This window comes from Haliotis cracherodii, unplaced genomic scaffold (assembly GCF_022045235.1).
Source record: "Haliotis cracherodii isolate W230 unplaced genomic scaffold, xgHalCrac1.p SCAF_4, whole genome shotgun sequence".
Classification (NCBI taxonomy): domain Eukaryota; kingdom Metazoa; phylum Mollusca; class Gastropoda; order Lepetellida; family Haliotidae; genus Haliotis; species Haliotis cracherodii.
Genome location: NW_027266297.1, coordinates 13,156,385 through 13,170,643, shown reverse-complemented (window position 1 = coordinate 13,170,643; position 14,259 = coordinate 13,156,385). Strand labels below are relative to the sequence as shown.

At 39.5% G+C, this 14,259-nt stretch overlaps 1 protein-coding gene across 1 annotated transcript in view; it reads left to right on the top strand.

Moving 5' to 3' along the window:
- The window catches only part of LOC139480449 (angiopoietin-1 receptor-like), a 55,465-nt gene extending 43,301 nt beyond the window's left edge, over positions 1–12,164 (top strand). Inside the window, exons 12-17 of the mRNA XM_071263525.1 lie at positions 1,838–2,022; positions 2,679–2,792; positions 3,712–3,782; positions 6,408–6,545; positions 7,344–7,443; positions 8,662–12,164. Of these exons, the coding sequence (XP_071119626.1) occupies positions 1,838–2,022; positions 2,679–2,792; positions 3,712–3,782; positions 6,408–6,545; positions 7,344–7,443; positions 8,662–8,745 (692 nt within the window). The 3' untranslated portion in view covers positions 8,746–12,164. The remainder of the gene's footprint in view (positions 1–1,837; positions 2,023–2,678; positions 2,793–3,711; positions 3,783–6,407; positions 6,546–7,343; positions 7,444–8,661) is intronic.
- The last annotated feature ends 2,095 nt before the right edge of the window (positions 12,165–14,259 follow it).

The following is a 14,259-nucleotide window of genomic DNA, read 5'->3' as shown; positions in this document are numbered from 1 at the left end:
TCTCTTACTTTTCTTGAGTATTTATTTTCTTTACTTGGGAGGGGTGGGTGTACGTGCCTGGAATATGTTTGTGTCTCTTTAAAGGTCGGTTTCGAAACAGCTCAAAGAACAATAAAGACCGAAATTGGTCTCCTACAAATCACCCAATCTTCTGAGCCCAGGTATCCCTATCACTCGTCTGCCCTCACCTATACTCTTATAAACTGACTTGTAATCTCTGACGAGCAGAGAGAAATGTTCCGTCTCCTACCTAGTTGAGACGTACAAGAACCGTCGGGTTATCTAGTTCGTCGTGAAACACCATCCGTGTGGGTCATAAGGAACGTTGGAAATATCTCAGATGTGGGACTAGCCAGATGTGCTAGTTGCCCTTCAATCGTGTAATCTCGTAGCATTCATCACTAGTCAGACACGTAATGTATCACAACAATCACAGAAGCATACATGAACATGTTGAATTGAGTGAGTGAGTGAGTATGGTTTTACGCCGCTTTTAGCAATATTCCAGCAATATCACGGCGGGGGACACCAGAAATGGGCTTCACACATTGTACCCATGTCGGGAATCGAACCCGGGTCTTCGGCGTGACGAGCGAACGCTTTAACCACAAGGCTACCAAACCGCCCAATGTTGAATTGAAACTACATTCACACATTGTTTCATTAATCGTGTTGAATAATTTGGTGGTATGACATACGGTAAGCCAACCTTGGATAGTTGTTAGTTATTCTGGATTGTATCTCCATTCTATCATGATATACCCAGGATACATTCGGTACCATAGCTTCGTATCCCAAGTGACATTACTTTCAATCTTGGGGTCGTACTCTGACGGCGTGGATTGTTGCTCGCAACGTCAATCAATGGATTGGCTGGATCAAACGCGATTATTTACAGTCCGCCGTCACATCGTTAAACAACAAACGCACAAGCAATAATATTTATACGTAACCTAGTTCTACTTTGAAAATAAAGTATTGCATCTCCTAATTTATTTCGTCCTGTTGAATGGCACGGGTTTTTTTCAATGTTTTTTGGTTTAGAAAAAATAGATACTTGTCAAGAAAAGAATTCATACGCAGTGCAAAGTCCGATTTCCGGGATCCATTCAAATTTAACAGTCAGATTTCAGAGCATACACTCTTACTGATTTTACATTTCGAACTGGTATGTTGTATTTTCATTTCACAAACATTATAGGTAGTTTTCTTTGTCAAGTTGTATGGTAAGAAATGTATTTTTTTATCAAGCATTCCACAAGGCATTCATTTTTTGGTTTAGGTGTGACTTTGGGATTCAAGTGTACCATCACGGTGATAGAAACTACTTTGATCCATCTTTGAATTCGGTTAATGTCATTTCATCATGAGCTAGATAATAAATTTAGATGTGTTGGACATTTATCACCCGTACATAAACTGCCGGGGTAAAGTAGGCAAACACCCGTGTTTGATGGTGGCTAGGAATAAAACAAACAAGAAATGGTTATTACATGGTGATATCACATTCATCATATCAATGAGCAACAAACAACAGATGACGTTCACGTGACTCGACCCCTGAAGATCCGGGCTAGAATTGGTCTCCGCAAGCAATGTTTGTCCTTTAAAAGGTGACTGATGGGATCGGGTGGTCAAACTCGCGGACCTTGTTCATGCATGTCGTGTCCCAATTGCGTAGATCGATGTTGATGACGTCAATCACTGGATTGTGTGGTCCGGAGAATAATAGTCGGAAACACCAAAATAATGATAATAATAATAACAACAACAACAACAACAACAAAAACAACAACAACAATAATAATACATTAATTCATGCATTAATTAATTGCAGGGGTTATGTACGTAGCGATGGAGTACTGCAAACACGGTGACATGCGGACCTTCCTCCGCCGGAGTCGCAAGATGAAGAACCACACCTACTCCAACACTGACCACTGCAGCACCCTCCGGCTGACCACACTCATCAAGTTCGCCCTGGACACAGCAGAGGGGCTGTGTCACCTGGCTGAGAAACAGGTCGGTGGTACTGTCATAAGTAATGTACAGTAAACTACGGTTATAACGAACTCAAAGGGAACACTAAGTTTAGTTCGTAATAGCCGCAGTTCGTTATAAGCATATATATGCCATATATACAGAAAATGGCCGTGACCAAAAAAAACAATTTATTATATCCGTCAGTTCGTTATAAACATAGTTTTTCTTTATCATAATAGAAGCGGGAAATAGTACCGTGGATGGTCAAATAACTATGAATGGATAATCGAGGGTGTAGGCATTGATGTCTGCTGAAATCTTTCTTTAACCATCAGTATGTTTTGTGTCAAATGATTAAACGTGATGTACTCTACAATAGTTGGTTACAAACAGTTTAAAAAAGAAATCGTTCTCATTTCCAATTATGTTCCCTGTCAAATGTATTTCAATATTGTTCAATGGCAAACGTATTTCAAGAATGTTCCATGGCAAATGTATTTCATAATGTTCCATGTCAAATGTATCATTTTTCAATAATGTTCCATTTCAAATGTATTTATCATGTAGATGTAGCTACCGTATCGTAATGTAGGTCATGGTGTTGTGGGATTGGTGCGTGTCACTGCTACTGCTGTCGTTATTGTTGTTGTTGTTTGTTTTTGTTGTCGTTGAGTAACATTGCTTCATTGTTTCAGATCATACACCGTGACGTTGCTGCTCGTAATGTGTTGCTTGGCGACCATCTGGTGGCCAAAATAGCAGATTTTGGACTTTCCAAGAATGATGAAACTTACGTCAAAACATCTAGTGTACGTATTGATCAATAACTAATAACCATATATTTTAATTAATACTAATAATACAAATAAATGCTCACATATCGTTATCGTAAACATGTAGATAATGATAGTTGGTGCTTAAGAGATTTTTCATATTAGAACTAATGACTGTGGTAAATCTATGACTGTGTAGGTGAGATAAATAAACACAGCCCAAAGTGACGTAGATTCTTGTCTCGTTACCACTTTGAGGAACCCCACAAATACGTGTTTGGCGCTGACAGACCATAGTCACAAAACTGAAAGAGTGTTAGATTCGACCCCGCGAACAGCGGATCCTGGTGCAGCTAAGGTAACAGCGGTATATTGCTGTGCTTTCTGTTCCAAATTCAGGCGGGGACGGTCGGGTAGCCTAGTGGTTAAAGCGTTCGCTCATCACGCCGAAGACCCGGGTTCGATTCCCGACATGGGTAAAATGTGTGAAGCCCATTTCTTGGGTGCCCCGACGTGAGATTGCTAGAATATTGCTAAAAGCGGCGTTAAACCATACTCACTTACTCACTCAATTAAGTGCCGTCAAATCTGCATGAAATAGCTCCACTTTGAAACTGTAGTACTAATACTACTCAAAACAAGTTAAAAGACAGCCACCATTTGAATACAATGTGTTGCAGTATCCACCCACCACGACAGATTAACTGCGAACACCAAAAACCTTAGAATCCCGGTTCACCGTGATTATGTTTCTAGGTTTGTCAGCACCATACCCATGCTCGTGGGTTTCACCGAAGTGGTAAACGTCTGAGACCTGCATCACTTCTGTCTTTCCTTCTACATTAAGCTGATTTGCCGTGATAGGGACCAAATTACTGTTCAAAGCAGCGTTAAACTCACTCACTCACTCACTCACTCACTCACTCACTCACTGTGACTGTGTATCTTGTTGTAGACCCGTGTTCCAATCAGGTGGATGGCAGTGGAATCTTTGTTCAGCAACACTTATACCACACAGAGCGATGTGTAAGTACAGATTATGTTGACAGATGCACACTCTACCCCCAAGGGAGCCTACAATACAATAGGGCAGTTAGGGTAACTGTTGGACTCATGACACAGTTGGCAAGATTTCGTTTATCCGGAAACCCCTCCCTCCGGACTGATACTGATGGGGACGTCTTAATACAAAAAAAGGGCATTACTACGTATTTATTGATGCAGACATTTCTTAATCAGGACAATTTTAACGGCAACGGTACCGTTCGTATTAACGGGATGTTGTTGTACATCATTCACAATGAAGCAGACAAAGCGCAGTTTCACTTACGTGAATAATATCTGCCTGGACTGGACTGCCAACTGCTCTTAGTCTAGTTCTCCTTTAAAGATACAGGGATTTATCTGGATGGGCGCAGATGCCGATATTCTGCCCCAAGTCTGCAACAAATGTCCGGAAAGAATCCGGATTTAAAAGAAAAATGTTCTTATTACAAAGAAACTTGCGAAAATAAGAATTGTAAAAAAATCAAATTTTAAACAATATCACAATGTTTCCCCAATTTGTGTGCCAAGTCCGTTCAGTTCGGAATCCTACATAAATCTGGCGTGTCTCTTAAATTAGCACTCGACGAGATGCGTGTCTTGAAGGAAATAAACATTAAATAGTTGTAATTAACAAAGAGACCGTTAGGATCCAGATTTGAATAAATCATAAGTACTCACAAGTATTTTAATGCCGTAAATAGCGATTAAACTGGATGGGGTAGTCAGACTTGCAATTGGTTTGATTGCCTATATGTGTCATCCTACCCCATCGCGTGTGTTCATAATATCAACCACTTGTGTGTCTGACTCAGTTGTTATTCATATATTTGAAATGTTGCTAGTTGCGGCACAATACAACATTCACTCATACATAAACGAAAGCAGGGAATTCTTATTCTTATGATAAAACCCCTTACAAGGACTCCTTGGTAAGATTAACTTCAATTTCGTTCTTCCTAAAAATATAGCTGTCTTAGCTTTGAACATTTGCCAAATAAAAACCTGTATGTGGGAACAATTCCATCCTTCAAACGATACACCATGCGGCAACGTATTAGGGTCACAGTTGGTGGCCCATTATCAACACCACCGTGTCGGTTTACAACAGATCACGTTGTGTGTTCTGGCATCAGGAACCCGGGGAATGTCGCTCACTGAGTCCCAGTTCTTACAATACATGAATGTGTCGGCTTCCTGACACCGTGAGGTATAATTTACACACTGCCTTTTTACAGTTTCACAACTGTGGGCTGTGTAGATACAACATCTTGTTGTGAGTGGGAGGTACATGTTGACAAAGTCGTTAAATAATGACAAGTTATGTTCTTGCTTCTGAATAATGGAATATACAGATACATTATATTCAGTGGACTGCTTCAGGCTGTGGACTGTTTCCTGTAGTCCCCACAAGGGTATAATTTAGTTAAACAGTTGGCATTTCCATTTAATATTTCGTTCATTGAATATCTGAGTGTTTTTTCTCGTTGTCTTTTGAAAAAAGACACATACCTACGTGTGTATGTATACATTATCACTTTTTGTGGCAGATTTTTTTGACATTCTGCAGGGTTGGCGAAAGAGTGGGAAAGTCCAATGTTATATATTTCGTTCATTTAATGTTTATTATATCCATAAGTCGTGTCACCTTTCGTCTGTTAACATTGAATTTGGATACAGAGTTATGTCGATATACTTCCAAAAACTGCTTTGATATTTCAATGGAAAACTTTCGAGAATTATTTTCATGAAGTGACGTTTCTTTTGCGGTTCTGTATGAAACAGGTAACATGCTAAAACTTCAAAAACCAAAGGGCTACTATAACGACTATGACTTCGTCATAAATAACTCATCGCCAAGTAATCTGCTTTAACACGTACCAACTCAACGCAGCTTAGCAAACGTCCATAGTACAAAGTCCGGAATGCTTTCCATAAAAATCAAATTTCACTTGCGTAAATTCAAAATTCACTTGTGGCTTTTACTGATGAACGTCACCCAAATAGGTAGATCCACCATTCTTGCATCGATACTGTTTCGTCTCATAACGGACTCAGGGAATGATTTTAATGCGCGAACATATATTTAAACTGTTTTGTATAAGGTGCGCAATTAGGGCTGAACATCGATATCTGTCAACGATATATCGGAGCAAGGGGACACTTTTGCCACGATACGCGCTTTGGCGACCAATTATGTCCATATTTATGTCACTTTTTGGCCGTTAACAATACATTTGGGTACAGACTAGTAACAAAATTGAGATACCTCCCAAAAATGTAAACTTTCATGATGTATTTTCATGAAGTGACGTTTCTTTTGCGCTTCAGTGTACATGTAGGGTTATTACGTAACACGTCATTTAGTGTCACTGACTGACTAACTTTACTCTGTAATACTTTTGATTTAATCATACGCCCAATTTACATCAATATTCAGTGTTGTATAGTAGATACATATTAATGATGGTGATGATGAAAAGGATGATGACGATAATGTTGATGATAATTGTGATGATGATGATGATTATGATGATGATGAAAGACGATGCACGATGATGATGATGATGATGATGATGATGATGATGATGATGATGTGTGTTTCAGATGGTCATTCGGCATCCTGCTGTGGGAGATCTTCACCCTCGGGGGCACACCCTACTCCAGCATCGACACACAACAGCTTTTTACGCTGTTGAAAGAGGGCTACAGACTCAAGAGGCCGAAGCTCTGCGATGACAACATGTGAGTCACGTCGCACTGATTACAGGCCTACCAATGAAAAAACAAACATTCTTTTGACGTTTTCCGAGCGGTTTGTCGTCTCCTAACGGACACAGGAAATAAATGTATATTGAAACTCTATGGTCTTTGGTGCACAATAAGGGCTGAACATCGATAACTTACAACGATATATCGGAGCAAAGTGACACTTTTGCTGCGATACGCGTATCAAAGTAAGGTCTGTTATACCATGTGTTCTTTAACATATTTGAGTAGTATATATTGAGGGACATATATGGTTCTAAAATGAATGGTAATTTTTATTTACTGACGATGTTTACAAGCCATTGTTCCTTCACCATAAGGCGTGTCGAGGTTCCGTGTATCGTGTCGCGACCGTACTGGAGTTGTCTCCCTTGATAGTTGATAGAACAGTCCCCCCCCGCAATCTGTGCTTGTTGTCAGGCTCAGAGATCGGTCGATTGCGTGTCATCGTACCTCGAGGGATTTAGGTGTTGCTCATGATATCAATCACTGGTTTATCTGGTGCTGGAATATTGCTGAGTGTGGCTTAAACAACTAACAAACAAACAAAAACTGTACGTAACAGCCCAAATACAAATGTTAATCTGGGTTCCTGTAAGGAACCAATTGCTTCGTTAACCCCAAGGGAAGGGTAGTGATCAACGTTATTGCCTCGTCTTACTGTTTTGATTATGAGGTTCCCTTGGCGTTATAGCGCGAGTCCAAATGTAGACGCAAGTATGGTCTGTATGTTACTAAGCATACAGCTAAGGCTGAACTGCCTTCTGTTGTCAGGTACGCCATGATGCTTCAATGTTGGAATGAGAGGCCGGAGAGGAGACCCACGTTTCATGAAATCATCGGAAGGCTCCATAGAATATTAGAAGACTCACAGGTCAGTTAACAGCATATAGGATCGCTTATTATCGAGGTACATACGGGCCCTATAAGGCCACGTTTCGGGGTACAACCAGCCCTAGACTGTCTCACAGTCCCTGAAACATATGTATTATATACCCTTCCGCCCAGCCCTTACTGTAAAGCTATATTCCTAAATAATGCAAGCCTATATTTTCGACATTTTCAGAATCTCCAGTCTCACTGGTGCACCTTTTCATTTCAAGTGTACTTGCATGTTCCAATAAAAAAAAAAATAGTTTCAGAGACTAACCGTTAGTCTGAGCCAGCCCCTAAAAACTGCATTACAAAAATGATATTCCCATACTGATTCTTTTATCAAACGAGACCTACTTCGCAGTGATTTATTAAGCTGTTGGTGCGGCATAGCTTTCGAATGTCGGGTTGACAGCTTTTTAACTCAACTCGTTTCTATGCCTGGGAGGCTGCATATTTGTAAAGATAAGATGATTAGAGCTGTTATTTATTGAAATGTAAACACCCTGAGTTGAATTTGTCGGATTGAAAACATGCAGATATGTTGACCTCCAACCACCAAGACTCAAGGAAGTTAGATTTTTAACCGACATCAAACTTTATAAAGTTCTTAAAGGAAGCCAATGACCGATACTACAAGACTGGAAGATCGCAAGTATCACCTGACCTAGATACGTCACAACGGAATTTCCATTTGTTGCACCCAACACCAATGTTATTACAACATCGTGGTGAATCTCGCATGTCAAAGATGTATGGGTAGACAACGCCCTGACGCTAAAAATAACACCATTATGTGAGCCTCGTTTTCATATTGAGTACCATTTTGAATGAGGATTCAGTGGGTTTGGTTTAACGCCGCTTTGAACTGTAGTCCAGTTATATTACGGCGTGCCAGCTTAATGTGGGAGGAAAGTTCGAAGTGATGCAGGTCTTAGACTGTTACCACTTAGACTGAAACCCATGAGAACGGGTATGGTGTTGACAAACCTTGAAACATAATCGGGGTGGACCTGGATTCGAACCACGTTCATATGTTTCTGGCTTGTCAAGGGACGCAACTCTGCACAGCGAATTGCGGCGCCTTAGACGACTGGGTCACCCATGCCACCACGTGTTATGAAGATTTAGTTAATATGTGGTGCAGTATTAGATAAAACATACATGTATTTATACATATGGCTGTAGAATCACATACTAGTACCTGTGTATTTTAAAGGTGTACATGAACCTGACTGCTGATGACGAATCCCTGTATGCAGAGATAGAACACGTAAAAGATGCCGAGCGATCGCTGGACTAGACGCTAATACAGTAGACGGCGTCTAGTGAGGTCTGAAAGGATGATAGAGAGCCATTCTCTAGACAACACAAGACACATCGCCATGTAAACCGAGAGGTATAAGAAAGTGTACAGAGTTTGTTTTTCGTGTAATTAAAACATAAAAGAACTGTTGTTTAATTTGATTATGTCGATTTAAGCATCACTCATTCCTGCAAAAGTTTATAAAAAGAAACCTGTGCGTTGGTAATTTCAAGTAAAAATATATTGGTTCGATGAAGACTACGGTAAGAAATGAATTTGCAACCACAAGACCACTACCATGTTTTAAATGTAAATTTCTGCGGATTTTTATTATTATTGATTTTCAAAGATAAGATGTCTGAGATTTGTCTCCAATTTTTTTTTTTTTTTTAAAGTTTTAAATCAGACTATATTTTCAAAAATAAATCCATCTAGAAGTATTCTTTGAGTGCTGACTAAGCGCCATTACAGTTCATCTTTTTTTTATAATATCGCTAGCTTAAGATATTTTCACTTGAAAAATTAAACAAATGATAACATCAACTGAGAGGCAAGTTTCTTCTCCCCCCCCCCCCCCCCCCCCCTGTTTATTTGTGTGAGCACAAGAGCATCACCAGTACCAATTGTGTTCATTCTGTCACCAGTGTTGATGCTATTTCAGGAGATCATAATCTCATAGTCCGACGTTTGTGTAAAGTGTGTCGGGCAATTAATTTAATAGTCATATCAGCATGTGCCATTCGTGTGATCCTTGTACATGTGATCGAACTGTTTGGGATACAAACACCTATTTTTGTGCAAATTGTGTGTGTGGTGGTGCTATCGGTATTGCAGGACATGCTTGCCCTTTTCGCGAACACCTGGTGTCATCACTGATTTTCAGTGTTCCATTCATATTGTTTTCACCTCTACTTTGCCTTTACGCCCAATGTAATCTGTTTCGGAGGCTAATCGAAGCGGGTTATCCTTTGGCATTTACGTTTTATGTTTTGTTAATGCGTTTAATGTAAGTAGACAACATTGCTCAAACGACAGAAGACGCTCTACTGAACTCATAGTTTTTTGGATGTAGACCCCAAAGAGATTTTGAATTCATGAAATTTTAGACATGTAAAGTATAATTATTGGCAAGTGAAAGGTCCTTTTACACTTGACTGAGGCCAATGCAACTGTTTAAGAATATGTAAAGCCTTTGTCTTATATGTCAACTGTTATACGAGCAATATCAATGCACAAGATGCCTTATTTGTTAAGGCCTGTAAATGTATGAGATCATCATACACCAACATACCTTAATCAACGAACTTTTTTTCACATAGTCCTAGAAGTATAGGGACCTCACCTCGCCAGAACCAATGATACCTTTGTCACCCTCGCTTCAGCATCTAGGCTTAGGAGTATCAAAGCCTCCGTCACCTCATCAGAGCTTATAGTCTGTTAATCATCACCATCGCAGCATTTAGTCTCAGGAGTATCAGAGACCCCGTCACCTCATCAGAGCTTATAGTCTGTTAAGCATCACCATAGAAGCATCTAGTCTTTGGAGTATGAGAGACCCGTCACCTCATCAGAGCTTATAGTCTGTTAACCATCACCATAGCATCGTCTAGTCTTTGGAGTATCAGAGACCCCGTCACCTCATCAGAGCTTATAGTCTGTTAACCATCACCATAGAAGCATCTAGTCTTAGGAGCCTAGTCTTAGGAGTATGAAAAATCGCAACATCTCATCACCACTCCAGCGTTTAAACTTGGATCCCGTCCCCTCTTAACAGCACGTGTTGCCTTAAAGGGAGACTCGGACTATTTAGCAGTCCTAGCCTACTCGGATTTCGTTGTCTGCTACCTCAATCTTGATATGTATGTCAATTTAGCAGTAACCATTTAAACCTTATAACACAAAACAATGTCTAAGTTTCACACATGGTATTAAGTACAACGTCGAGCACAAGAAAACGGACACAGACTCTATATTCCCCTTTACTAATCTTCATTGCATCGTACAAAGAAGCATCTGTTGGGGCACTATCAGTAAAAAAAAAAGCATATCATGACTAACCAACGTTTGTCTTTCACTTAAAACCCCACAACTTGCAAAAGGATAATACCGCACATTATGCCCTGTGGCAGACGTGGCCAGGCCTCGCAACCACACAGTAAGCACGCTATGATACACAGAGCAGCCTTAGTAACTATGGTGTTAGCCTACAATCGCTTTGTGCAAGTGGATAGCGATCGCAGCCGAAAATAATAAATTGTCCCCGAAAGTCCTTAAACATTTTTTTATGCTTTTCAGACTGTTGAAAAAAAGGAAATTGCCTAATACAAAAATTACATTGTTACAAGGTGTTATTCTTAAACAAAATTCAAGATTGAATAAAAAATATATGGTTTTTGTAGCTGTAGCGGGAAACAATATCTAATCTCAAAACAAAATCCCATGTGACATACATCGTCTTGCACAAGCACAGAGTTTTGTAAATTTATAAGTTTTGTACATATTTCGGTGTACATTTTTATTTTCATCGCATACACAATTCTTGTCAGGTAATATGTAACATCCCTTCTTTTGAGCGATGTGCATGGTTCATATTCAAGTGGAAATCTAAGAATCGTGTCCATATTTATTTTATTGTTCCAATTGTTAATATTTCAGGAACGTCATTTTATCTTCATTGTATATTTTTCTTTTGTTATACGAGTAGGCATTGTTATCGTTGCTTAGAGTCGGTATGTATTTCCTACGATAGTGTCTACGCACAAACACATACTTCACAAAACACAACATTATGTATACTGTTGTCATAAAGAAAATGGCTGACAGCCAGCCAAGCACTGTACATGTAAGAATGAAAATGATATGCGAAATAATATGAATTTCTTTCTTTACTCGTCGCTTATGCTAGTTTATTTGAGGTTTTATAAAAAGAAAATTAATCAATTTTTAGTGCGAGGATCAAAACAATTATGGGAATAATATGATTTTGACAGGTTCATTCATTTTCATTCAAAAGTATATGCTTATTTTTGCACATCAATATCGTCGTCATGACAATACTTTAAAAATACATCTATTTTCCACGAATGCTTGTGTCAAATAACTTTCAAAATCGGTTTATTTTATTGTAAAAGTTGTTTATTGATAACCTTGTTTATTTTTTGTTTGGAATTCGCACTGGCACAAATCCAATTAGACTTTGTCACATGCTAAAGCTCATGCTATTTGTATAAGGTGTATATATATATGTAAATGTTTACAAATCACTGACAGTGTCAAGTGTTCATGTGGATGAAACACTTACAGACGGAACCCTGTCTGATTTACAACCGTTTGAATGTATGTCAACAGTGCAAGTATGTTGTATTGTAGTAATGTGGCTCACGTGTAACTAGCTTTCTGCCTGCCATTGATGTAAAGGAAATAAATATTGTCAAACAAACATAAGCCATCAGTCTTATTTCTCCCTCCTATTGACAAGGGGTGGGCGTGTCTGTGACAGAATGGGAGGGCATTGAGGTGGGACTGTATCTTGTACTTATTCATTACGGTTCTGGCTGTCCTATCTCAGTTAAGATTCAGTTCGCAGATATTATGTTCCTCGTGTTTAAGATTCTTCTGTGTGTGTGTGTGTGTGTGTGTGTGTGTGTGTGTGTGTGTGTGTGTGTGTTCCGAGCCGACCAATCCTTGTTTTAGCCCTTTACTGCCAACCGCCAGACAGGGTAACAACACTTAAGTACCTTCTTTTAACGTCTTTTGGTATGATGCGACCACGGGATACAACCACCGTGACCGACCTTTCGCTCTTGGGCAGACACTCTATCCACTAGACCACGGAGACGGTCTTTTATACGACAGTTAAGTATGTAATCTTTGCATCTAGATAGTTTCTTACATATGTTTTTATTCATTAAATTTGAAAGGCAGATGGACATCATCGAGGTCTTTAATCTGCGACCTTACACAGGTTTTGTCACCAAGCTCCTCACCGCGATAGCCCGTTCACTGAACTAGCTGTTCTATCGCTGAAACCAGTCACAGATCCCTACTGTGAAAAGGTGCCACAACCATGCTTGCAGTTGAACTCACAACCGACAGAACGTTGTTTACAAACAAGCGATGACTGTCGTGACACCGAATACTCTATCAACACCTAAATTATTATCTTTAGTCAATTTGAATTTCTATTTCATTTAAATTATCATGTAATTCATACAGTAAGAATGTAAGGGGAAGGTTGGTTGATTTTCCGTTCGTCTGCAATCTCGAACCAATCTCATCAAATAAAAAGGCAACTTTCATCTGGGAAATAGTAAGTCGCACCTTTAAAATTACACTATGATAGCATTCCCAAAGAGACACGCAAAAATATAAATGTCATTACATTTATGGTTAGAGGCAAATTTCAAGATTCTTGTAATAGCCGCTTCCACACTGATGGCATCGATGTTACCGGGTGTGTGACGAAGGTTTGTTTCGTCATAGTCAAAGGGAGACAATTCAATCAATTTTATTCCATTCGGCAAAGTGTTGTTGTCAAAGGGGAGTAATTCAGCTTGGTAATTAGACTGGGCCCCTTTCTGACTGAAAGCGATGAAAGTGGTGACTTGGTCGTATTGGGTAGGTGAGTAGTTTACTTTGTAATTTCAAACAGAGTTACGTCCCTTGTACAAGCTCCATGCAGGGTCTTAAAACACTGCGCGATACACTCTCTTACCCATCTTACAGATGTGGGTATTTAAGTTAAATATTTAAAAACACTATTCATCTAGTCCCTGCAAACTGGTGTCGTGTGGGTTCGAGAGCTTTATAGGACTCAAAAATACCACGATACTTCCACAAGAAAGTGTGATGGCAAATGATCATGATGTAACTGTCATCGTGGAGTTTGGCAAGGTTGACGGAATGCCCGTTTATAATTCAAAATAAGTTGCTGATTTGCTAATCGAATACGCAGGGTTACTTCACAATATATTTTGATGATACGCACAAGTTTTATTTTTGTAGCGTATCTGTAATGTTCGTTGCGTATTTGATACGCTTGGATTATATTTTACTGCGTATTTCTGCATTTCTGATGCGTATTTCACGCAGATACGCAGCTTATCTGGAGCTCTGAGTACCTCTGCCACAGGCCAGCGCCATGTGACGATTCGTCACATCTTGCACAGTCCATTCAAGATATTGCATATGCTTTTCATACGTTTCATGTTTGACAAGTCTACACATTTCCATAAGCAAATGTCAAAGAATGGTTAACTTTCATTGAGAAAGTATGCAAATACGTAAACTCTACTTGTTTTTGCGTAGTTATCCTATGTTTACATTGGTTGTACGGCTCAACGTGCTGTCATCGAAGTCCAACGGGGAGCTGGCGACACGGTCACTTTGATGCATAAATATATATATTGTCATGCAACTCACTGTCGCAGTTGTAGTAGCATATCTATATAGTTATGCAAAACAATTTGTAAAGCGCCCCCAAATACTTGCATTAGTCCGTTCTATACTGAT